Source organism: Microcaecilia unicolor, chromosome 2 (genome assembly GCF_901765095.1).
Source record: "Microcaecilia unicolor chromosome 2, aMicUni1.1, whole genome shotgun sequence".
NCBI lineage: Eukaryota > Metazoa > Chordata > Amphibia > Gymnophiona > Siphonopidae > Microcaecilia > Microcaecilia unicolor.
In genome coordinates this window covers 291,244,835-291,270,158 of record NC_044032.1, presented here as the reverse complement: position 1 = coordinate 291,270,158, position 25,324 = coordinate 291,244,835, and the positions used below count along the sequence as shown (strand labels likewise).

At 49.6% G+C, this 25,324-nt stretch overlaps 1 protein-coding gene across 1 annotated transcript in view; it reads right to left on the bottom strand.

Moving 5' to 3' along the window:
• Positions 1-25,324, bottom strand: part of HUWE1 (HECT, UBA and WWE domain containing E3 ubiquitin protein ligase 1) — a 1,034,695-nt gene that overhangs the window by 344,540 nt on the left and 664,831 nt on the right. The window contains 3 exon segments of the mRNA XM_030194273.1: positions 15,431-15,659; positions 15,816-15,981; positions 16,403-16,536. Coding sequence (XP_030050133.1) covers positions 15,431-15,659; positions 15,816-15,981; positions 16,403-16,536 — 529 coding nt within the window.

Genomic DNA, 25,324 nt, shown 5'->3' with positions numbered 1-25,324 from the left:
GATGCAAGGGCGGCCGAGGAAGATGGTCTGGACGCTGACGACGTCGATGCACTCGAAGATCCCGGTGCCGATGCCGACGAAGAGCCCGAGAACAAAACGTTCCACTGGGCTAGTCTCGCTACCTGAGTCCGCCTTTGAAGCAGGGAACACAGACTACAGTTCTGAGGGCGGTGCTCGGCCCCCAGACACTGAAGACACGACGAGTGTCGATCAGTGAGCGAGATAACCCGGGCGCACTGGGTGCACTTCTTGAAGCCGCTGGAAGGCTTCGATGTCATGGGCGGAAAAATCACGCCGGCGAAATCAAAGTCCGAAATCCAAAAACTTTAGAGGGAGAAAATCTCGACCGAGGCCGAAAAGAGGCCTACCCCGACGACGAAAGAAAACTTATCGGGGCCAAAAGCTGGAAATACGGGGAGGATTGAAACGAAACCCGGTGGAGGGGTTCCGGAGCACTTCCCGAGTACAAAGAAAGCTTTTATGAAGAAAAAACACGTTCAACAATATGGACGCGCGAGGTCGACTCTCCGGGGCTCGACACGGCGAAAAATACGACCGTACCGAGTGCGGACAAAAGAAGACTGGCCGGCTCGAGCCGGTTTCGGGCGGGAAGACGGCCGCGCATGCGCGGTGCGCGCGGGCGCGCGAGGGCTAGCAAAGGACTTTGCTAGTGAAGATTCCGATTGGAGGGGCTGCCGTGGACGTCACCCATCAGTGAGAACAAGCAGCCTGCTTGTCCTCGGAGAAATTATCTTTACATATGGTCAGCTGCAGCATTATAAAGGCACTTTGCCTTTAGAGCATTTAGGAAGAAGATGGAGTTGGGAAGGTACAGATTTGTTTACAACTATTTGAGGCACGACCTCCTAGGATGGGACATTACAAATGTTTTTCGTTCTTATTACCTTCTTCTTTGTAAGAGAAGTTGGCTCACTACTCCAGCCAGAGTTACACCTAATCAAACTGACCACCCTTCATACATCTTCAGTCCTTCTGTGACTGTTCTCTTGTGCTTGACTGCTAAAATATTAAATGCTTTACTTTTTGTCTATTTAGATTGTAAGCTCTTTGAGCAGGGACTGTCTTTCTTCTGTGTTTGTAAAGCGCTGCGTACACTTTGTAGCGCTCTAGAAATGTTAAATAGTAGTAGTAAGAGAAGTTGGCTCAAGAATGGGGTAGTGATCTTGGCTGGGCAGAGTTCAAGTAATAGAATTCAAATGACCGGGTCCTGTTCCAACTGAGGCCCCGATGAAGCAAGCTATACTACTCTTTAGCACAGAGATTTACTCTTGATTTTTCACCTGCTAATTTTTACTGTGCTGGGAGTAAGAATATTAACATAGGAAAATCAGTGTAAAACTATTGCTCTTAAAGGTAGCACAGCAGGGATGCAAATTGCCGATTAAAAAGATTACTCCCATACCATAGTAACATAGTAGATGACGGCAGAAAAAGATCGGCACGGTCCATCCAGTCTGCCCAACAAGATAAACTCATATGTGCTACTTTTTGTGTATACCTGTCTTTGATTTGTATCTGCCATTTTCAGGGCCCAGACCTTTTGAATGACAAAATGGAAACAGGCCTAAGAGAGAAATTCCAGGCAATAATCATTCTGAATGATGTCCAGGGCCCACTAGAATGCTGTTATATAGGTCCACCCTAGCAGTAACTTTGTAGGCAATAACCTAATGGAACTACCCTGAAGGGAGGCTTACCACCCACTTACTGGGCAGAACCCAAGCAGGGCTGGTGCTAGAGTTTCTGGCGCCCTCTTGCAGCCAATTAGTCAGCGCCCTAAAAGATTACTCCCGATGTTTAAAAAAAACCAAACCAAAATCTAGCTTGATTTTAACTCTCTTTCTAGGGCTGAATCTTTATACCCAGCCCCGAGCTGGCGTAAAGAAACAGCAAGGACTAAAAGGGTTACTGAAAGTGAAGTGTGGCACTTTGCTTCAGATAAATGAAGATCTCTGGTAGCCCAAGTGGGCCCCTTTGATCCTCCTTAACCCTGAAAATGTTCCCTGGTGGTCCAAGTGAACTGTCTTCCAGATGTACTCCCCCTCCCCCCCCCCCCCAAAAAAAAAAATAAAAAATCTATAAATGCTGAAAGGCAGAAGCAATGCCTACTTGGTCCTGCCACTGCATCTTCCACTGCTAGGGGTCAGTCTACCAAACAAGGTAATGCTTCTGATGCGCTGGTAAGGGTCAGGCGCCACCATGGTGAAATTAGGCCTTACCTGCTAATTTTCTTTCCTCTAGACCCTCCAGACCGGTCAAGACGCTTGGGTTATGCATGCCTACTAGCAGAGGGAGACTGAGAACACTAACTTCGAACTGAGTACATATGACCTGTGCCTAATCATCTATCTCCAATATACGCTTAGCAAAGCCGAAAAAACAGACAAAAGAAAACAAAACCCCTGGAACAGTAACTCTAAAACTAGAACAACCCCTGTGCCTGGAAAACCAACAGTTAAACACCAACAGTGTGCTTAAACAGATGAAACGCCCAGGCGTCCCACTCTGTAGAATATTAGAGTCAAAGAAATCTCTCCGACCATACTGACCATGAAATGAACAGTCATAGCAGAACACAGCTCAAAATACTTCTGATAATCGACACGACTGAAAAATACTTCTGATAAGAGACAGGGCGGGCTCTTGACCGGTCTGGAGGGTCTAGAGGAAAGAAAATTAGCAGGTAAGGCCTAATTTCACCTTCCTCAGCAACCCTCCAGACCGGTCAAGACGCTTGGGAAGTACCAAAGCAGTAAACACATTAAGGGAGGGACCCACGAAAAGCAGAAGACAACACAGCCGCTCCAAACCGAGCATCCTCTTTTGCCTGCACATCAATTCTATAATGCTTCACAAAAGAATGAATGGTCGACCATGCCGCCGCCTTACAAATGTCTTGCGGAGGAATAAAACTACTTTCCGCCCAGGAAGCAGCTACCCCCCGAGTAGAGTGGGCCTTAAGTACCGAGGGGACTGCGCGACGCTTCACCAAATACGCCGAGGCAATAGCCTCCTTCAACCATCTAGCCAGAGTCGCCTTGGAGGCCGCTTCACCCTTTTTGGGACCTCCAAACAAAACAAACAACCTATCCGATGCTCGAAAGTCCTGAGTTCTGCTCAAATACGACCGCAAAATGCGTCGAACATCCAACTTAGCCAGCCGATGTTGGGAAAGATCACCCGACCTATCCCCCAACACTGGCAATGAAATCACCTGATTTACATGGAAGGAGGATACCACCTTCGGAACCAAGGAAGGAACCGTCCGTAAAGTCACTTTCTCCTTCGCAAAGGACAGAAAAGGCTCCCTACAAGACAAAGCCTGAAGCTCTAAAATTCTACGCGCCGAAGCAATGGCCACCAGAAACACCGTCTTCAAAGTAAGATCTTTACACGTAATGGATGCCAACGGTTCAAACGGAGGCCTTACTAGAGCCTCCAAGACCAAATTCAAATCCCAAGGCGGAACCACCGGACGACGAGTTGGCCGCAGCAACTTGACTGCCTTCAAGAACCGCCCCACGTCCGGCGAAGCCACCAAGGAAATTCCCTGAATCTTTCCTCTGAAACAAGACAAAGCTGACACCTGTACCTTCAGGGAAGAGAGCGAGAGCCCCCTGTCTAGCCCATCCTGCAGAAACTCCACGACTTCCGCGATCGACACGCGCAGAGGAACATAATCCCGTTCTTGACACCAGTTCTCAAAAATGCGCCACACCCGCACATAAGCCAAAGACATAGACCTCTTAAGCGACCGCAACATTGTATCAATCACTCTGGCAGAGAATCCTTTCTTCCTTAATCTGAGCCTCTCAAGAGCCAAGCCGTAAGCGAGAATGGAGAGGGATCGGCCATCTCGATCGGTCCCTGAACCAATCTCACCCCGGGTCCCAATGGAATTGAAGCTTGCACTAACAACCGGAACAGATCTCCGTACCACGGATGCTGAGGCCAATTGGGCGCTATCAGAATCATTAGACCCGCATGGCGCCCGATCCGCTGCACCACTCGACCCACTAGGGGCCACGGCGGAAACACGTAGAGCAACTGCTGAGTCGGCCACGGGAGAACCAACGCGTCAATGCCCTCGGATCTCTTCGGCGACTGAAGAATCGGGGGACCTAAGCGTTGTCAGCCGATGCCATGAGATCCAGCACCGGCCGACCCCACTCCAACACCAGCCGATTGAACACTGAGGGATGAAGAGACCACTCTCCGGGGTCCAACGTGTGTCTGCTCAGGAAATCCGCGCTCACGTTGTCCACCCCTGCCACGTGGCCTGCCGAGAGAGTCTGAAGATGAGCTTCTGCCCACAACATTAACTCTGCCGCCTCTGCAGCTAATGCTTGGCTCTTGGTTCCCCCCTGCCGATTTACATATGCGACGGCAGTGGCATTGTCGGAAAGAACCCTGACTGCCTTGCCTTCTAGAAGGTGCTGAAAGGACCGAAGAGCCAACCGAATTGCTCGAGTCTCCAGACAATTGATGGACCAAGACGCTTCCTCCAATGTCCAAAGGCCTTGAGGTACCTGACCAAGACAATGTGCCCCCAAGCCTGACAGACTCGCATCCGTGGTCAGCACCACCCAATTTGGAGTGTCCAGCGGCATGCCCTTCGCTAGATTCGAAGAGTGGAGCCACTAGCGAAGGCTGCAACAGGCAACCCCCGACAGCAGGAGTCTCTCCTCCAGACACTGGGACTGAGGGGACCAACGAGTCAGCAAAGCTCTCTGTAACTCTCTCATATGGGCCCTGGCCCACGGAACCACCTCTATTGCCGCTGTCATCAGACCCAACACCTGAAGATACGCCAGAGTCGAAGGCGCTCCCTGCGCTCGGAACTGCCGGATCTGATCCTGCACCTTGGAGATGCGAGAAGCTGTCAAAAACACCCGGCCTTTCTTCATGTCGAAAAGGACTCCCAGATACTCGAGGGACTGCGACGGCACCAGGTGACTCTTGGCTAGATTGACAACCCAACCCAGCGATTGCAAGAAGGTCACCACCCGGCCCGTGGCTTCCTTGCTCTCCGACCTTGACTTGGTTCGAATTAACCAATCGTCCAGATAAGGATGAACCAAAACGCCCTGTAGACATAGCGCTGCCGCCACAACCACCATCACCTTGGAAAAAACGCGAGGAGCTGTAGCCAGACCGAACGGAAGCGCACGAAACTGAAAATGTCTCCCTAAAACCACAAAGCGAAGAAAACGCTGATGCGCCTCTAGAATGGGAATGTGCAAGTAAGCCTCTGTCAGGTCTAGGGAGGTCAGAAACTCTCCTCCTTGAACCACTACAATGACTGAGCGTAACGTCTCTATCCGAAAAGAAGGAACCTTCAGAGCCGCATTGACCTTCTTGAGGTCTAAAATGGGCCGAAAGGAACCCTCTCTTTTTTGGGGACCACAAAGTAAATGGAATAACAACCTGTTCCTCTTTCCACTGGAGGGACAGGCACTACCGCCCCTAAAGCGATCAACCGAGACACAGTAGCACGCACTGCTCTTGCTTTGCGTCTTGAATGACAGGGAGATACGAGGAAGAAGTCGGATAGGGGACCGTCGAACTCTAGCGCGTACCTGTCTCTCACTATCTGCAGCACCCACTGGTCTGACGTGATCTGGACCCACCTCTGGTAAAACAAGCGTAAGCGAGCCCCCACGCAAACCAAAGGCTGGGTCCCCAAACCATCATTGAGACACACGGGAAACACTCACCGGCGCTTACACACGAACTCAGCTCTCCCAGAACAGCTGAACAACTCCGGACCACCAGAGTGCAGCTCCTGCAGCTCTCTTCACGTGGTGTGCTTTATTTTCTTTTTTTCAAACTTTATTTGAGCCCTGCTGCTGCTAAGAGCTATTCGGCACTCAAGGCTGCAGGATTAACACTGCAGCCGAGGCACAACGCTGCCCAAAAAGGGAGAGCCAGACAGGGGGAGGGACCCGGCCACCCGGGTGTGACAACCCAGAGGGGACAATGGCAGGCCCCACCGGACCTACCAACCCCTCGCACACCACAGAATTCCAGGCACAGGGATTAAACACGGCTCCCAAGGAAAACTGAAGCTAATCTCCCAACAAGGGATCTAAATCCTACCAGACCGGACAAGCTGCAGAGGCTGCATGTCTACCCTCTGCTGAGACTGAGAAAATACTGGAGATAGATGATTAGGCACAGGTCATATGTACTCAGTTCGAAGTTAGTGTTCTCAGTCTCCCTCTGCTGGTAGGCATGCATAACCCAAGCGTCTTGACCAGTCTGGAGGGTTGCTGAGGAATTGGGAAATTAACATGAGAAACAAACTGTCATCACTTCAGTCTTCCAATATTTTCATGAGATGGGACAGGGGCATTGGGTTTTCCAGAGTTCACTGGGTCATCTATCCCTGCTCATGAATGGACAAGGAGACATGTTACTCTTGACGCAGCAAACAGCTGCATATTACCATGGCAGCATGCATTATTTTTTCTGCCAGCACAAATTTTTAATGCAAAGGTATTCTGCATGCCACTAGTTTACTACATCATGATACAGGTTTTTTTTTTCTAAAATCATGCATTAGAACACTGCACTGAAGCTTAGCACAGCTTTCTAATACAAAGTTAATTGCATAGAAGCCTGAAAGTTTTATCCTTACAGCAGTCTGACAGAAGCAGTCACACGAGTCACTGGCATGGAGCCAGGTCATGTTTAGCCTCCCAGAGTTCAGAAAACAGCAAGAGTCTTAGACAGTGTGAGTATTGTCACACTCCATCCAGTGACAGTTCCCTTCAGTCTATTTCTTTAGCCAGCTTCGATTTGGGTGGGTGGAAGGAAGGAAGGAAGGAAGGGATTATGTGGCTGTGGGATCCTGCTGTTCTCAGAGAACACCCATTACTGTAAGCAACAAGTTTTCTCCATAAACAGCAAGGATCTCTACAGCCACACAGATGCTGACTCCCCAGTTGCAGAATAAAGTTTTCATTTTTTCTAGTTTGCAAAAAGGTAAAGGTGATATTGGAAGAAAATCAGGAAGCATTTGAAGGTGTCCTCTCTATAATCTGCTCTGTGACACAAATCTTTGCCATTTAAGGTTACAGGATTCCCTAGTGAAATCTTTTCAGTAAACATTGTATCTCGCAAACTGTTCAATAAGGAAAGCCTTCAGTATCCATGCTTATAGGGTTAGCAAGCAAGATTAGGATCAATTGACTTAAGTGTGGCAAAGGAGGCTCTATTGCTAACTACTGCAGGCAAAGAAAACAAAATCTGCCTGACCAGTATGATACTACTAATTGTGTCAAGTCTTGTTCTTTTTGAATAGTCATATATGTGAGATTGGAGGAAAATGTACAACAGTTTTTTTTCCCCAAAAGATCACAAATGTGTCTGGTGCCATCCAACTGCAACTCAAGTGACAAGAACAAAAAGAAGGGACAATTTCTTCTTCTGCTCAATTTCAAACAGATCTACCAGTGGATTTCCCCATCTTATATAAGATTTGTCTATCAATCTCTAAAGACCATTTGTGAGGGTCTACCTGGCAACTGATTATGATCTCTTGAGAGGTTAAGTGGCTATGAAAAATGTTCACCAATAACCACAGTATCTGCTGCTTCAAAATGACTTACAAAATAATTTGCAATAATTCTACTAAACAGGAAAAAAGGCCTCAAAGAGATCAAAGAAAATGTCCTCCATATTGACTGCCAGTTATCATAATCTTTACACCTAACATTGCCAAAAGAACCCTTGTGTCTCTACTTGATGCTATAAAACATAGCCACTTGAAAGTCCATTTAAACTTTGAAGATAGTGTTGGTAATTCAATCCATAGATGTCCAAAGGGCACAGAAAATTATTCTGAGTTCTAGGTGATCAATATATTTATTTATTTATTTATTGCATTTGTATCCCACATCTTCCCACCTTTTTGCGGGTTCAGTGTGGCTTACAATACGATATGAAAGATGGAAATACAATTTGTTGCAACTTGGTAATGGATTACATTGTGAAGAGTTATGCGAGACAATCAAAGTGTTGTTAAGGAATATAAACACTGGAACAAAACTTTGAAACATTGGAAGGAGACTGCGGGAAGCTAAAAGGGCATTTTGTATGGTATTCATATTTCTGTGAATAAAGGTATGAGTGAGGTGAGATTACGGGGGATGAGAGTTCAGAAGTGGATGTATTGATGCATTAGTGAACAGTGAGTGTGGACTTTATGTGTTTTGGTTCTTTCCGTAAATTTTTTCAAAAAGATGGGTCTTCAATAATTTGCGGAAGGAGGTTTGCTCGTAGATCGTTCTCAGGTTGCGCGGTAGTGCATTCCAGAACTGCGTGCCCACGTGAGAAAAGGTCGACGCGTGTAGCGTCTTGTATTTTACGCCCTTGCAATTTGGGAAGTGGAGGTTGAGGAAAGTTCGGGATGATCTTTTGGCGTTTCTGGGTGGTAAGTCTATTAACTCAGACATGTAGGCTGGAGCTTCGCCGTGAATGATTTTGTGGGTTAATGTGCAAGCTTTAAAAGTAATGCGTTCCTTGAGTGGAAGCCAGTGTAGTTTCTCTCGTAAGGGTTTTGCACTTTCATATTTTGGTTTTCCGAAGTTGAGTCTGGCTGCTGTATTCTGGGCTGTTTGAAGTTTCCTCAGTATTTGCTCTTTGCATCCTGCATATAGTGAGTTGCAGTAATCCAGATGGCTTAATACGAGGGATTGCACTAGGCAGCGAAAGACGGATCTTGGGAAGAATGGTCTTATTCTTTTCAGTTTCCACATGCAGTAGAACATCTTTTTGGTTGTATTGTTTGCATGAGTTTCGAGTGTTAAGTGGCGGTCGATAGTGACTCCAAGGATTTTTAGCGTTTCTGAGATTGGAAGGTTTAATTTTGGTGTGTTTATAGCGGTAAATTCGTTCGTGTTGTATTGGGAGGTGAGTATCAGGCATTGAGTTTTTTCTGCATTTAATTTCAGACGAAATGCATATAGTGACTTTTTTGCAGTTGTCCAAGAAACTTATGTTTTAAGACAACCCAAATGTGTGTCGCAAACTGTGCTGGACACATCCATCACATGAGGATGAAACATTTTCCCTCAGAGGAGGTGGGATGGTTTCTTCCACCACTGCATTGCCAGACTTAAGGGTTCAGTTATTGATACTTTGTGTGAAAGGGGTTGAGAATGTTGATTCCACTGGAACTTTAACCACTACTGAGTTTCTCTAAAAATACAATTGCTTCAAGGTAACATGTACTGTCACAACCATGTATCCCAGCTATCGCAAAATCTTTTTGCCAATGCTTGCAGCTGTAAAAATATTTTGACAAGATTATCACATCTGCTTTCTGTTGTAGTAAGGAAGCTATGGTAGTTAGCATGTGAAGCAGCACTCCTATAAATTCTAGCATCTGAGTAGTGACTAGTGTTGTTATAAATTCTAGCATCTGAATAGTGACTACTGTTGATTTTGAATTTAACACTAAACCTAAACTTTTGAAGACTTCAGTGTAGATGTGGTGCTACTGCAGCTGTTACACTTTGTGAAGACTCATGGGTCCAACAAGAGGCAGAATGGGAGAACCTTGTACTGACAGCAAGATTGCTTAACTGTAACAGAAGCTCTCAATAGACAGCCTATTGCAGACACGATGAAAGACATCATCAGACAACTGCCGACAGACTACTTCTCTATAATGCCCTGGCAAAGTATTTCATGAGCTTGTTCTGAATCTCACACTGTTCCTGCCACTCCAGTCTGATCATCAAACTAGATACATTTAGATCATAGGCGCCCGGTATCGGAGGCTTCGAAGATCGGATCCTGATGACGACGACGCTCGTCCCAACTGCCTGCCCTCTTTCCCCCAAGATCCGTTTCCTTTTTTTTTTTCTTTTAAATTTACCTCCAGTCCGGCAGCGCAGCGACAGAGTCAGTGAAAGCGCTCCCAGTAAAAGCGCTTCTGTTCGCTCAGTGCCCCGCCTTCTTCTGACGTCATGACGTCAGAAGAAGCTGACGTCATGACATCAGAAGAAGGCGGGTCACTGAGCGAACAGAAGCGCTTTCAGTGATGCTGCGCTGCCAGACTCGGAGGTAAATTTGAAAGAAAAAAAAGAGTAAAGGGATCTTGGGGGGAGAAGAAGGTGAGCAGTTGGGGCAGGGGAGAGAGTGACATGATTGGGATGGCAGGGCTCAGGGAAAGAGGGGAATTGCTGAATATGGGTGAATGGAGGGGGGCAGGGGAGAGAGGCGCATGGATGGGATTGGCAGGGATCAGGGAAAGAGGGGAATTGCTGAATATGGATGAATGGAGGGGGCAGGGGAGAGAGGAGCATGGATGGACATGGATGGGAGGACTGGGCCCCAGGGAGAGAGGAGAAATTGCTGGACATAGAGGGGAGGGGAGGGAAGAGAGAGGAAGGAGATGAGATGAGGGAAAAGGAAAAGAGGAGAAAAATTGCACATGGATGGAGAAAATAGGCAGAAGCTGGATCCACTGGACAGTCAAATCTGCGGAGGACCCACCTTTTACTTACAGATGTAGGACAAGAAATGAAGAAGAAAGGTGGAAAGTAAAGAAATAAATGGAAAGGAAGCCCTGGAAATGGAGTTAAGAGGACAGATAGCAGCAGAATCGGATACTGGGCCAGCATGATCAGACAACAAAGGTAGAAAAGATAATTTTATTTTCATTATAGTGTTTGGAATATGTCCACTTTGAGAATCAGGTGCTCAACATTAAAAGTTTATATTTATTTATTTATGGCATTTTATCCCACATTAAACATGAATTAGGGTGTTTTGTGGCTGTACATGAGAATTGTGATATTATGATCCCTTGTTTCATATTGTTGATGGTCTGCATTTTCTGTATGGGTAGTATATTGGTGTATTAAGTTCTGCCCAGTGTAATATTTATGGTACAGTAAGGTTCTGAGTGTGTTTTTGCACAAAGTTGTGCATAGTGTTTTGCAGTTGAGCAACCACTTTATTCTTTGACATATGATACATATCTAATATCTAAATTTAATAAAAGGTATTGTGACTTTTATTTTTTTCTGTGTGCTATCAGACAATTATGGATTTAAGCTCCACCCCTGGCCCCACCCCTAACCACACCCCCTTTAGCCTCCCCAAACAGTTGGGCCACCGACTGCTTATGATTTAGATATACATTACATTAGAAAGAAAAGACGAAACAGAAGGAGGGATGGTGTGCCTGCATTAGCCTGAAGTCTACAGAGCGCCCCTATTAGAGGTAAGCAATCTTGCCTTCTCTGTAGACTAAGATGGCCTAATGCAGTCACACTGAAGGTGATCTCAAAGCTCAGGATTGCTTGCATTAACAATTTACCTGTATATCAAATTGTATAATACAGTCAGGGCAGATGAACGATATACGTTTACTCAGACATAGGGAACACGGAAAGGAGATATATGACGTTTACTCAGAGGGAACAAAGATGGATTTTCATTCTTCAAACAGTAATCCCTAAAGGAGTGAACATCTCCATTGAATGGACTCTGAACGGACATTAACAGCTGAACCTGCTGCTGAAGAGAGGCGATCCGAGAATCTGGCAGAAAAACACGACCCACTGCCATGTCAAACCGCACTCCCAAGTACTCCAGACTCTGCGATGGGATCAACTGACTTTTGACTACATTCACTACCCATTCGAGCGATTCCAGAAACACGACCACCTGAGCCGTTGCCGCAACACTGTGAGCCCAAGACTTCGCCCGGCTCAACCAGTCGTCCAGATACGGATGCACCAGAATTCCCTGCCTCCGCAAAGCCGCTGCTACCACCACCATTACCTTGGAGAAGGTGCATGGAGCCGTCGCCAGACCAAAAGGCAGGGCACAGAACTGAAAGTGCCTCCCTAAAACAGCAAAACGAAGGAAACGCTGATGGGCCTCTCGAATCGGCACGTGCAGAAACGCTTCCATGAGATCCAGTGACATGAGAAATTCTCCCTGACGAACAGCCACTATGACTGAGCGCAGTCTCCATGCGGAAGGATGGCACCTTGAGCGCCCCATTGACCCTCTTGAGATCTAAAATGGGTCGAAACTGGTCCTCCTTCTTCGGCACCACAAAGTAAATGGAATAACAACCCATTCCCTGCTCGTGCCGAGGAACAGGTACCACAGCTCCCAACTGGATTAAGCGACCCAGAGTCTCTTGAATAGCCTTTAACTTGACTCGAGAGTGACAAGGAGAGGGAAGAAACAGATCCGGCAGCGGGTGCTCGAACTCGAGAGCATAACCATCGCAAACGACCTCTAGCACCCACTGATCTGAAGTAATTTGGGCCCACCCCTGATAAAACAGACGAAGGCGCACCCCGACCTTCACCAGAGGCTGGACCCGCACACCTTCATAAAGAGGACTTATTACCATTTCCGGCACCTCCGGAGGAGTCCCGACCTCCCGATGACCCCCCCCCCCCCCCCCCCCCCCCGAAAGGACTGCGTCCACTGGAAAAACAGCTTTTAGGAGATACAAATCTGCCTGTATCGCCTTGTGTCCTTAAACCGACCTCTAGCCGAACCACCTCGACTAGCCGCCTTAGGCCGTAACTCCGGCAACCATGAGACCTTGGTAACCCCAAGACCACTCATCAGTTTATCCAAGTCCTCTCCAAACAACATAGAACCTTTGAAAGGTAGAGAACAACTTTGCTTTAGAGGCCGCATCTGCCACCCAGCCGCCAAGCCAAAGAGCCCTGCGAGCCGTCACTGCCAGAGCCATATTCTTAGCTGAAGCCCTTAGCAAATCATAAAGGGTGTCCCCCAAAATGAAGACCCCATCTCCAATTTGGCCAGGTCCTGAACCAAACCAGTCCTATCTAACGCAGGCTCATCCAAGAGCTTCTCCGCCCAACGGAAACAAGCTCTGGCTACCAAGCCCCCACACACAGAGGCTTGCAAGGCCAAAGCCAACAAATCAAAGCTGCGCTTCAGAAAGGACTCTAGCTTCCTATCCTGAGGATCACGTAAGGTTGTACCACCATCCACCGAAATGGCCTTAGCTTTAGTAACCGCTGTAACCACCGCATCCACAGTAGGTGGTTTCAGCAGGGTCAACTCTTCCGGAGGCAAGGGATACAGCTGCGCCACAGCCCTAGACACCTTACAAGCAGCCTCCGGCACAGAACATTCCTGAAAAACCATGTCTCTAATGTCTGAATTCATGGGAAAGGAACGGGAGGGCTCTCCGAATCCCCTTAACCAAGGGATCTACCTGGGGTCCCTCCGCAGAGGGAGTGGCCACCGGAGCAAACTTCAAAGTAGAGATCACCTGATCAATGAGCTCTAACAACTCCTCCTTATGAAAAATGCGAACCACTGAAGAATCTTCCCCAGGCCTTAGCCCATCCTGATCCTCAGACTCATCTAAGAGATCCTCCTCTCCTGGGTCACTCCAAACGTCCATCCCAGGCAGAGAAAGTATCTCCATAGGCTCTGAAATATCCACCCGCGGGCGCTTAACTCCCACTGAGCTAGCAGCCTCTGGGGAACAAACAGCCTGAGAGGGGCCAGCTCTCCAAGCATTATACAGAGACCAAACAAACTCAGGGGGAAAACCAGACCCCCCCCCCCCCCCCGACGCTGCTGAAGCCCCCAACAACACTTCCCGCAGTCTCCACGAAGGACCCCCCTCGCTCCCGAGGCGGCAGGTCCATCGCGTGATTCGCGGCTAAACTAGGCGTGCTTCCCGCCACACACGGGTCCCTCCGGCACCGGAACAGAATGCATAGCCAAAATGGCCGCGTTTCCCACCAAAACCGGCCCCGCCATTGCCGGCCCGGAATGTGCGGTCAAATCGCCGCCCAACACCTCCGCTGACTCAGGGGAAAGCATGGGGGGGGGGGGGGGGGGGGGGGGCAAGAGCACTGACAACGTAGGCTTCCCACAAAATTTACATTGGCCATCTTTCACTTCAACGCCGCGCTTCGCGCAAAACCGACACCTCGCCGGCTTAGACATAATGGCTGTGAACACAATAAAAACAAACAGTTGCTTTGTGCACTGACAGACTAACAGGCAAAACTGCCTAAGGCAAGAACGCCCTTGAAGACATTTTCTCTCTGGACTGCCACAAGAACAGCCAAAAACCCATGGGGAACCCCACAATCTACCCTTCTCCATTGAGAATACTGACCATTTAACCCTACTTCCCTTTGTCATTTTTGTTACCCTTCTCTGTACCTTTTCTAATTCCACTATATCTTTTTTAAGATGCAGTTGCACCATGGAGCGATACAAAGAACTGCTGTTAGATAGCAGTGATTCTGGCCTTGCTACTCTCCCATGAATCCCATTTTTGCACAGTCTCTTTCTTTCTGTGGAGTCATGAATACTCACCTTAGCCTGAGGCTAGAGAGGCCTTCAGTTTTGTTTACTTATATGATTTGTTGAACCATTACTTTTCATTTGACATCTAGAATTAAGGAAAGTAATCTTCTTATATACCCAGCCTTTAAACATATTAACATCTAAACGTAACCATGAGCACTCATATTCCTATCAGGAAACTCATTTCTGGAACTCTTTACCATCAGATCTAAGATTAGAAAGTTCCTATGGCTTATTTTGTAAGAATCTTAAAATGTTTCTGTTTTAGAAATACTTAGTAGATGCTGTATATAATTGACCTGTTTATTTTATATTGATCTGTGTAAATTGAATCTGTAGTTATGGAACAGTATGTTTAAGTATTACTGTTGAATACTGCTTTGGACCCATTCAAGGAAATTCTTCTGGGATGTTTTGTCTCTGCACCCTTGGAGTAATTATGGCAGGCTGGCCACTCCTGGGAAAAATCACCACTGTTTCAAGTCTTCTCCATTTGGAGATAACGACTCTCACTATGGTTCAGTGGAGTCCCAGAGCTTAGAAATGGCTTTGTTACCTTTCTCAGACTGATATTTCAGAAAATTGTTTTCTCATGTCTTCTGCAATTTCCTTTTATCCTGGCATAGCGTTCTTGTAGAAAATATGTGTTGATTACTTCACTATCATGGTAAATGCTGAAAATATAGTGAGGTTTAGATTCAACAGAGCTGGCTGCAATCAAGCCTGCATTCAATCAGCTGAATCTGATTTATCAATTAAATTTGGTCAACTGGCTGATTGAGTAACTAAGGAGGCAGGGTGTTGGAAACTTTGTTCCTAAAATAAATGCGGTAATTAAAAAAACCCCAAAACAACAGTTGTGTGTTTATTCAGGTTCCCTTGTCTAATATTACATTTTGTTTGAAGATCAGAAACCATTCAGTGTGACATATATGAAATAGGAGAAAATTTTGGGGGTGGGGGAAGGACCTTTTCACATCACTGTATTTACTGGCGTTTAAGAGCAAAAGTGAACACAAAAGTCTATAGCTGGTGAACCAAGAACATGAAGCAAGAACCTCACCTCTGCAGAATTAGGGGTGGATTGGGCTGCCTGTTTCCAGGATAGTGGACATGGATAGTGTGCCCTGTATTGGCTGTCAATTGTCGGAGGGTCCTTTGGCTGCGCCCAATGCCCTGTGCCAGGCGTGTGGTGGAGCTCCCACTACCTAGGGTCAAGGAGCTGTGATCTGCATGCCGTACCATCAACGGATGGGTAGCAGGAATGTTGCCTGGTGATGGAGGGATATCAGCTGGAAGCAGAAAGAGAAGTTGCATATTATACAGATTAAATCAATGAACATGTTCAGACTGGTAAAAGCATGTCAATAGAAGATGTCATTAGGCTTCAAATAATTCCAACGCTCAGTATAGCTCTTGGCCAAAATCCTAGGACATGAGATACTTACCTGCACTGGAGAACATATTATCAAATTCAATAATGAGATCATCCTCCCGGTCAAAACGCTCAAAGCGCACCAGTGGTGATGCATTCATGTCTGGATAATCTTCATCCAACTCCATCTCTGAACCATCATCATCATCATCCTCATCCCCTTCTCCCTCCTCATCATCCTGAGAAAGAAAAGTCCACATGACCAAAAGAAGGTAAAAGGACAATACCCAGTGACCTGAGAAAGCATACCACCACCAGAGGTCAAAATATACTTTTTATTATTAAGTTTTCCCAATGTTACAAACTCGATATTAACCATTTTCATCTGAGACTCAATAAGTTAACTGCAATGGGATCAAGGAGTTAAAGTTAAGGTAGAAATACCTTCACATACCGGTAACTAATTATGTGAGCGAGGATGACGACAACTAGATTGTTTGATGTTGTACGTATTCTAATCTAGTGTTGTTTTTTGTTTCACATTCTATTATATATTTGTGTACCATGCTTAAGATTGTAGATTGTGCAGGCTTTTTGAAATAAAGTAATCATATAAAATCAGGACTGACATCTCCAGAGGTAATTTCCTTTTCTCCAAACCTGATCATCCTCATCTTCCTCTTCCTCCTCTTCTTCCTCATCTTGACTATCATCCTCATCTTCATTGCTTCCGCTACTGTCCTCCTCTTGTGTGTGTTCCTCCTCATCTTCTGGGTCCAGTATGTTCATTGAGTCTGGTCAGAGGAAGTATAGTGAGAGATGATAGAAAATAGACAGGAAGCATGCAACATCTAAAATGTGTTACTCCATGATACAAGGAATATACAGCACAAACATGCCCACATCCTCCTCTCCTATTCCCAGCACCTTCAATCTGTTGACTGTTAAGGTATTCAGAAAGAGGGTATGATACATACCTGTAGCAGTTGTTCTCCGAGGACAGCAGGCTGATTGTTCTCACGACTGGGTTGACGTCCGCGGCAGCCCCCACCAACCGGAAAAAGCTTCGCGGGACGGTCGGCACGCAGGGCACGCCCACCGCGCATGCGCGGCCGTCTTCCCGCCCGTGCGCGACCGCTCCCGCCAGTTGAATGACAAGCAATAAAGTATAAAACACAACTCCAAAGGGGAGGAGGGAGGGTAGGTGAGAACAATCAGCCTGCTGTCCTCGGAGAACAACTGCTACAGGTATGTATCATACCCTTTCTCCGAGGACAAGCAGGCTGCTTGTTCTCACGACTGGGGTATCCCTAGCTCTCAGGCTCACTCAAAACAAGAACCCAGGTCAATGGAACCTCGCAACGGCGAGGAAACAACAGAAATTGACCTACGAAGAACAACTAACTGAGAGTGCAGCCTGACCAGAATAAATTCGGGTCCTGGAGGGTGGAGTTGGATTACACCCCAAACAGATTCTGCAGCACCGACTGCCCGAACCGACTATCGCGTCGGGTATCCTGCTGGAGGCAGTAATGAGATGTGAATGTGTGGACAGATGACCACGTCGCAGCCTTGCAGATCTCTTCAATAGTGGCTGACTTCAAGTGGGCCACCGACGCTGCCATGGCTCTGACACTATGAGCCGTGACATGACCCTCAAGAGTCAGCCCAGCCTGGGCGTAAGTGAAGGAAATGCAATCTGCTAGCCAATTAGAGATGGTGCGTTTCCCGACAGCGACCCCTAGCCTGTTAGGGTCGAAAGAAATAAACAATTGGGCGGACTGTCTGTTGGGCTGTGTCCGCTCCAAGTAGAAGGCCAATGCTCTCTTGCAGTCCAATGTGTGCAACTGACGTTCAGCAGGGCGGGTATGCGGCCTGGGGAAGAATGTTGGCAAGACAATTGACTGGTTAAGATGGAACTCCGACACCACCTTCGGCAGGAACTTTGGGTGAGTGCGGAGCACTACTCTGTTGTGATGAAATTTAGTATATGGAGCATGAGCTACTAGGGCTTGAAGCTCACTGACCCTACGAGCTGAAGTAACTGCCACCAAGAAAATGACCTTCCAGGTCAAGTACTTCAGATGGCAGGTATTCAGTGGCTCAAAAGGAGGTTTCATCAGCTGGGTGAGGACGACGTTGAGATCCCATGACACAGTAGGAGGCTTGATAGGGGGCTTTGACAAAAGCAAGCCTCTCATGAATCGAATGACTAAAGGCTCTCCAGAGATGGCTTTACCTTCCACACGATAATGGTAAGCACTAATCGCACTAAGGTGATTCCTTACTGAGTTGGTCTTGAGGCCAGACTCTGATAAGTGCAGAAGGTATTCAAGCAGGTTCTGTGCAGGGCAAGAACGAGGTTCTAGGGCCATGCTCTCACACCACACGACAAACCTCCTCCACTTGAAAAAGTAACTCTTTTTAGTGGAATCCTTCCTAGAGGCAAGCAAGACCCGGGAGACACCCTCAGACAGACCCAACGCAGTGAAGTCTACGCCCTCAACATCCAGGCCGTGAGAGCCAGAGACTGAAGGTTGGGGTGCAGCAACGCTCCGTCGTTCTGCGAAATGAGAGTCGGAAAACACTCCAATCTCCACGGTTCTTCGGAGGACAACTCCAGAAGAAGAGGGAACCAGATCTGACGGGGCCAAAAGGGCGCTATCAGAATCATGGTGCCGCGGTCTTGCTTGAGCTTCAGTAAGGTCTTCCCCACCAAAGGTATGGGAGGATAAGCATACAGGAGGCCGGTCCCCCAATGGAGGAGAAAGGCATCCGACGCTAGCCTGCCGTGTGCCTGAAGTCTGGAACAGAACAGAGGCAGCTTGTGGTTGGTCTGAGAGGCGAAAAGGTCCACCGAGGGGGTGCCCCACGCTCGGAAGATCTTGCGTACCACTCTGGCATGGAGCGACCACTCGTGCGGTTGCATGACTCTGCTCAGTCTGTCGGCCAGACTGTTGTTTACGCCTGCCAGGTATGTGGCTTGGAGGAGCATGCCGAACCGACACGCCCAACGCCACATCCCGACGGCCTCCTGGCACAGGGGGCGAGATCCGGTGCCCCCCTGCTTGTTGACGTAATACATTGCAACCTGATTGTCTGTCCGAATTTGGATAATTTGACAGGACAGCCGATCTCTGAAAGCCTTCAGTGCGTTCCAGCTCGCTCGGAGCTCCAGGAGGTTGATCTGCAGATCCTTTTCCTGGAGGGACCACCGACCCTGAGTGTGGAGCCCATCGACATGGGCTCCCCACCCCAGGCGAGATGCATCCGTCGTCAGCACTTTCGTGGGCTGCGGAATTTGGAATGGACGTCCCAGGGTCAAATTGGTCCGGATGGTCCACCAGAGCAGTGAAGTGCGACAACTGGTGGAGAGGCGGATGACATCTTCTAGATTCCCGGTGGCTTGGAACCACTGGGAAGCTAGGGTCCATTGAGCAGATCTCATGTGAAGACGAGCCATGGGAGTCACATGAACTGTGGAGGCCATATGACCCAGAAGTCTCAACATCTGCCGAGCTGTGATCTGCTGAGACGCTCTGGTCTGCGAAGCCAGGGCCAAGAGATTGGTGGCCCTCGCTTCGGGAAGGTAGGCCTGAGCTGTCTGGGAATTCAGCAGCGCTCCTATGAATTCCAGAGATTGAGTTGGCTGGAGATGGGACTTTGGGTAATTTATCACAAACCCCAGCAGCTCCAGAAGTTGAATAGTGCACTGCATGGACCGGAGGGCTCCTGCCTCCGAGGTGTTCTTGACCAGCCAATCGTCGAGATATGGGAACACGTGCACTCCCAGCTTGCGTAGGTAGGCCGCTACCACCACGAGGCACTTTGTAAACACTCGTGGGGCAGAGGCGAGCCCAAAGGGCAGCACACAATACTGAAAGTGCCGTGCGCCCAGGCGGAATCTGAGATACTGTCTGTGAGCTGGCAGTATCGGGATGTGAGTGTATGCGTCCTTTAAATCCAGGGAACATAGCCAATCGTTTTTCTGAATCATTGGCAGAAGGGTGCCCAAGGAAAGCATCCTGAACTTTTCTTTGACCAGGAATTTGTTCAGGCCTCTCAGGTCTAGGATGGGACGCATCCCCCCTGTTTTCTTTTCCACAAGGAAGTACCTGGAATAGAATCCCTGCCCTTCCTGCCCGGGTGGTACGGGCTCGACCGCATTGGCGCTGAGAAGGGCGGAGAGTTCCTCTGCAAGTACCTGCTTGTGATGGGAGCTGAAAGACTGAGCTCCTGGAGGACAATTTGGAGGCAGGGAGGCCAAATTCAGGGCGTATCCGCACCGCACTATTTGGAGAACCCACTGGTCGGAGGTTATGAGAGGCCACCTTTGGTGAAAAAATTTTAACCTCCCTCCGACCGGCAGATCGTCCGGTACGGACACTTGTAGGGCGGCTATGTTCCCGTGGATCCAGTCAAAAGCCCGTCCCCGGCTTTTGCTGTGGAGGCGCAGGGGGCTGCTTAGGCGCACGCTGTTGACGAGAACGAGCGCGCTGGGGCTGTCCCTGTGCCTGACGAGGCCTTCGGGCCGGCTGGTTGTACCTACGCTTTGCAAAAGAATAGGGTGCAGCCTGCCGTGCCCGGGAAAAACGCCCACCCGTGGGGGCGGGTGCTGAAGGCGCCCGGTGGGAGAGCTTGTCGAGAGCGGTTTCCCGCTGATGCAGTTGGTCCACCATCTGCTCGACCTTCTCACCGAAAATGTTATCCCCCCGGCAAGGGACGTCAGCCAGTCTCTGCTGGGTGCGGTTGTCCAGGTCAGAGGCACGCAGCCATGAGAGCCTGCGCATCACTATACCTTGGGCCGCAGCACGAGATGCCACGTCACAGGTGTCAAAAATCCCCCTGGACAGGAACTTTCTGCACGCCTTCAGCTGCCTGACCACCTCCTGATAAGGCCTGGACTGCTCCGGCGGGAGCTTATCGACCAGGTCCGCCAGCTGTTGCACATTGGTCCGCATGTGGATGCTCATATAGAGCAGGTAAGATTGGATGCGGGTCACGAGCATGGAGGACTGGTAGGCCTTCCTCCCAAATGAGTCCAGAGTGCGAGACTCCCGCCCCGGGGGCGCCGAGGCGGTATCCCTCGAACTCCGTGCCCTCTTGAGAGCAGAATCCACGACCGCTGAGTCATGGGGCAACTGGGGCCGCATGAGCTCTGGGTCAGAGTGGATCCTGTACTGGGACTCTGCTTTCTTGGGAATGGTGGGATTAGTTAATGGTCGCACCCAGTTCCGGAGCAGCGTCTCCTTCAGGACATTGTGCAGCGGTACCGTGGAGGACTCTCTAGGTGGTGATGGATAGTCGAGGACCTCGAGCATCTCGGCCCTCGGCTCTTCCACAGAGACCACGGGAAAGGGAATGCTTATAGACATATCCCGCACAAAGGAGGCAAAGGAGAGACTCTCAGGAGGTGAGAGCTTCCTCTCCGGTGACGGCGTGGGGTCCGAGGGAAGGCCCGTAGACTCCTCTGAGGAGAAATATCTCGGGTCCTCCTCTTCCCCCCACGAGTCCTCATCCTCGGTATCGGACATTAGCTCATGTAGCTGAGTCCGGTACCGGGCCCGGCTCGACGTCGAGGCACCGAGGCCTCGGTGTCGTCGAGCGGTGGACTCCCGCGCCGGCGGGGACGGAGCTCCCTCCATCGACGTCGACGGGGACTCCACCTGCGTGGCTGTCGAGACCGGCACCGCAAGCGGCGGCGGTGTCGACTGCCCCGGCGCCGGGCTAGAGCTCGCCGGCGCCACAGTCATCGGCGCCGAGGGCGCAAGCACCCCCGGCGCCGGCACAGCCTGGCGCATCAGCCCTTCCAGGAGCCCCGGAAGGATGGCTCTGAGGCACTCGTCCAGGCCCGCTGCCGAGAAAGGCGGTGGGGCCGGTAAGGGTGTCGGTGCCAGAAGCTGCTGGGGGCCAGGAGACGGCACCGAGGTGCCGGAACCCCGACGCGTCGGTACCTCCACCACCGACGGAGATCTCTCCTCTCTGTGATGACGCTTCGGCGTCGACTCCTCTTCAGGCACCGAGGGCTCCCGGTGACGGCGCTTCTTGTCCTTCTTCCGGTGCACGTCACCGGTGCCGGAGGGCATGGAGGAGGAGGAGGTCGATCCCCCTCGGTCTCGAGGTACCGGGTCCGACAGGGTTCGGTCCCGTGGCTCACGAGTTGAGGGAGTGACCGGGGCCGACTGCCCACGCGGTCTCTCTACCCCACTCTCGCCGGCGGACCGGCGGGCCGACGGGACCTGTTCTCCTGGGGTCGCTGCCATCGGTGCCGATGTCTCGGGCATCGATACCGGTACCGAAGAACCGGCCTTCGATACCGATGCCGTCGAGGTCGACGTCGAGGGGCCGGCGCAAGTTCCAAAAAGACGGTCCCGCAGAACTTGCCTCGCAACCTGAGTCCGTTTCCGGAGACCGAGACACAAAGCACACGACTTGAGATTGTGCTCCGGCCCGAGGCACTGGAGGCACCAAGCGTGGGTGTCGGTCTGCGAGATCGGCCGGCCGCAGCGACCACACTTTTTAAATCCACTCGGGACCTTCGAGGACATCGACGGAAAAATCGCGTCGGCGAAGTCAAAGTCGGCAATGGTGGCTAAAATCACACCACGAAAATTGAAACCGACCGAGCGGCCACTAGGCCGCAACGAGGCGTCCCCGCTAGAAAGCGAGGGAAAAGGGAGGAGCGCGTGCTCCACACGCGCAAAATTCTTTTTTTTTTTTTTTTTTTTTTTGGATAACAAAACGAAACGAAAGAAGAAGAGGCCGAAAAGGCCAAGAGCGACGACCCGCGTAAACGCGGTCGAAAATTCCGGCGGCTGAAACGAGAGAGTTGCAAAAACACGACTCTCTCAGTCGCGGAAAAAAAGTAACTGGCGGGAGCGGTCGCGCACGGGCGGGAAGACGGCCGCGCATGCGCGGTGGGCGTGCCCTGCGTGCCGACCGTCCCGCGAAGCTTTTTCCGGTTGGTGGGGGCTGCCGCGGACGTCAACCCAGTCGTGAGAACAAGCAGCCTGCTTGTCCTCGGAGAACATTATATACCAGAAATCATTATCAAAGTGCAGTAGATTCACAGACAGAAATACAGTTGGGCTAAGATGACTGTTATGACACCTCATCCTTGAAATGCTGAAACTTAATGCACACTGTGAAACTGCTAGATAATTTATTAGCATGTTTACACACATAGTTGTCTGAAGCAAGGTGAAATTAGGCCTTACCTGCTAATTTTCTTTCCTCTAGACTCTCCAGACCAGTCAATACGCTTGGGTTATGCACGCCTACCAGCAAAGGGAGACTGAGAACACTAACCTTTGAACTCTGTAAATGTAACCTGTGCAGAACCCAAATCAGCCAGTATACAGATAAAGCAGAGAAGAAAACAAGAAATAACCTCACAAAACCCTGTTCATGGAACCACCACTCAAACATGATTGTGCTTCTGCAGACCGAACGCCAACAAGCACCCAGAGCTGCACCGGTCAAATGCCAGAAAACCACACCTGGCTACTACTAGACCAGTATTGAATATTATGTCTATGCATCAGCCACAGTGAAACCCAGGCTCAAAACAGGAATGCCTAGACACACCCACTAGAACTAAATACAGGGTGGATTCTTACCAGTCTGGAGGGTCTAGAGGAAAGAAAATTAGTAGGTAAGGCCTAATTTCACATTCCTCAGCGACCCTCCAAACCGATCAAGACACTTGGGAAGTACCAAAGCAGTAAAACATCTAAGTGCAGGTCCCCGAAAACCAGAGGTCAAAACTGCTGTGCCAAAACCTGCATCCTCTCTTGCCTGAATGTCAATTCTATAATGCTTCACAAAAGAATGCAAAGCAGACCAGACAGCAGCCCTGGAAATATCCTGCGAAGAAAGCAAACTGCTTTCCGCCCAGGAGGAAGCCACCTCCCGAGTGGAATGCGCCTTAAGCAGCGGTGGCACATCGCAGTCCTTGAGCAAGTAGGCTGAGGAAATCACCTCCTTCAACCACCTGGCTATGGTCGCTCTAGAAGCAGCCACTCCTTTCTTAGGTCCTCCAAACAACACAAACAACCTATCCGAGGCACGAAAATCCTGCGTCCTCTGCAGGTAATAATGAAGGAACCGTCGAATCTCCCGACATATCTCCCAAAACCAGCAAGGAAATGCCCTGGTTCACATGGAAATTCGAAACCACCTTGGGCAAAAAGGACAGCATGGGCTTCGGCGAACCCTTTGCCTTAGAAAAAGACAGGAAGAACTCTACAGGACAAAGTCTGTAGCTCCGAAATCCTCTGGGCTGAAGCAATGCCCACCAAAAAAAAAACGTCTTCAGGGTAAAGTCCTTGCAAGTACTTGAGTCCAACGGCTCAAAAGGAGGACCCACAAACGCCTCCAAAATGAGATTCAAATCCCACGAAGGGACCACTGGATGCTGCGGGGGACAGATCAGTTTTTCTTCCCACAAAATACGGACCGCATCCACAGAAGCAGCTAAGGACATCCCCTGATCCTTCCCCCAGAAACAAGCCAATGCCACCACCTGCACTTTCAAAGAGGACAGAACAAGCCCCCTATCCAAACCATCCTGCAAAAATTCCAGCACTTCTGGAACTGAGACGCGCAAAGGGAATTAATTTGCTCTTGGCACCAATTCTCAAAAATTCACCACACGCGCCAGGAAGCAAAAAATTATGTGACTTTAACATAGTATCAATTACTCTGGGCGAAAAACCTTTTTTCCTCAACCTGTTCCTTTCAAGAGCTAAGCCGTAAGCGAGAAAGAAGATGGTCAGGCATCACGTTTGGGCCCTGAAACAACAGTACCCCTAGACAGAGCGGACTCTGCACTGCTAAACTAGGTCTCCATACCAAGGGCGATGTGGCCAGGTCAGAGCCACCAGAATCAACGGTCCTGAGTGCTGCTTGATTCGCTGCACTACCCGACTCACCAACGGCTATGCAGGAAACACAAAGCAACTCCTGAGGTGGCCACAGGAGCACCAGGGCGTCAATCCCTTCGGACCGAGGGTTCCGATGACTGAAAAAGTGAATGATACATACCTGTAGCAGGTGTTCTCCGAGGACAGCAGGCTGATTGTTCTCACGACTGGGGTGACGTCCGCGGCAGCCCCCACCAACCGGAAAAAGCTTCGCGGGACGGTCGGCACGCAGGGCACGCCCACCGCGCATGCGCGGCCGTCTTCCCGCCCGTGCGCGACCGCTCCCGCCAGTTGAATGACTAGCAAAAGAAGGATGAAACACACAACTCCAAAGGGGAGGAGGGAGGGTAGGTGAGAACAATCAGCCTGCTGTCCTCGGAGAACACCTGCTACAGGTATGTATCATTCACTTTCTCCGAGGACAAGCAGGCTGCTTGTTCTCACGACTGGGGTATCCCTAGCTCTCAGGCTCACTCAAAACAAGAACCCAGGTCAATTGAACCTCGCAACGGCGAGGGTACAACAGAAAATTGACCTACGAAGAACAACTAACTGAGAGTGCAGCCTGACCAGAATAAATTCGGGTCCTGGAGGGTGGAGTTGGATTTACACCCCAAACAGATTCTGCAGCACCGACTGCCCGAACCGACTGTCGCGT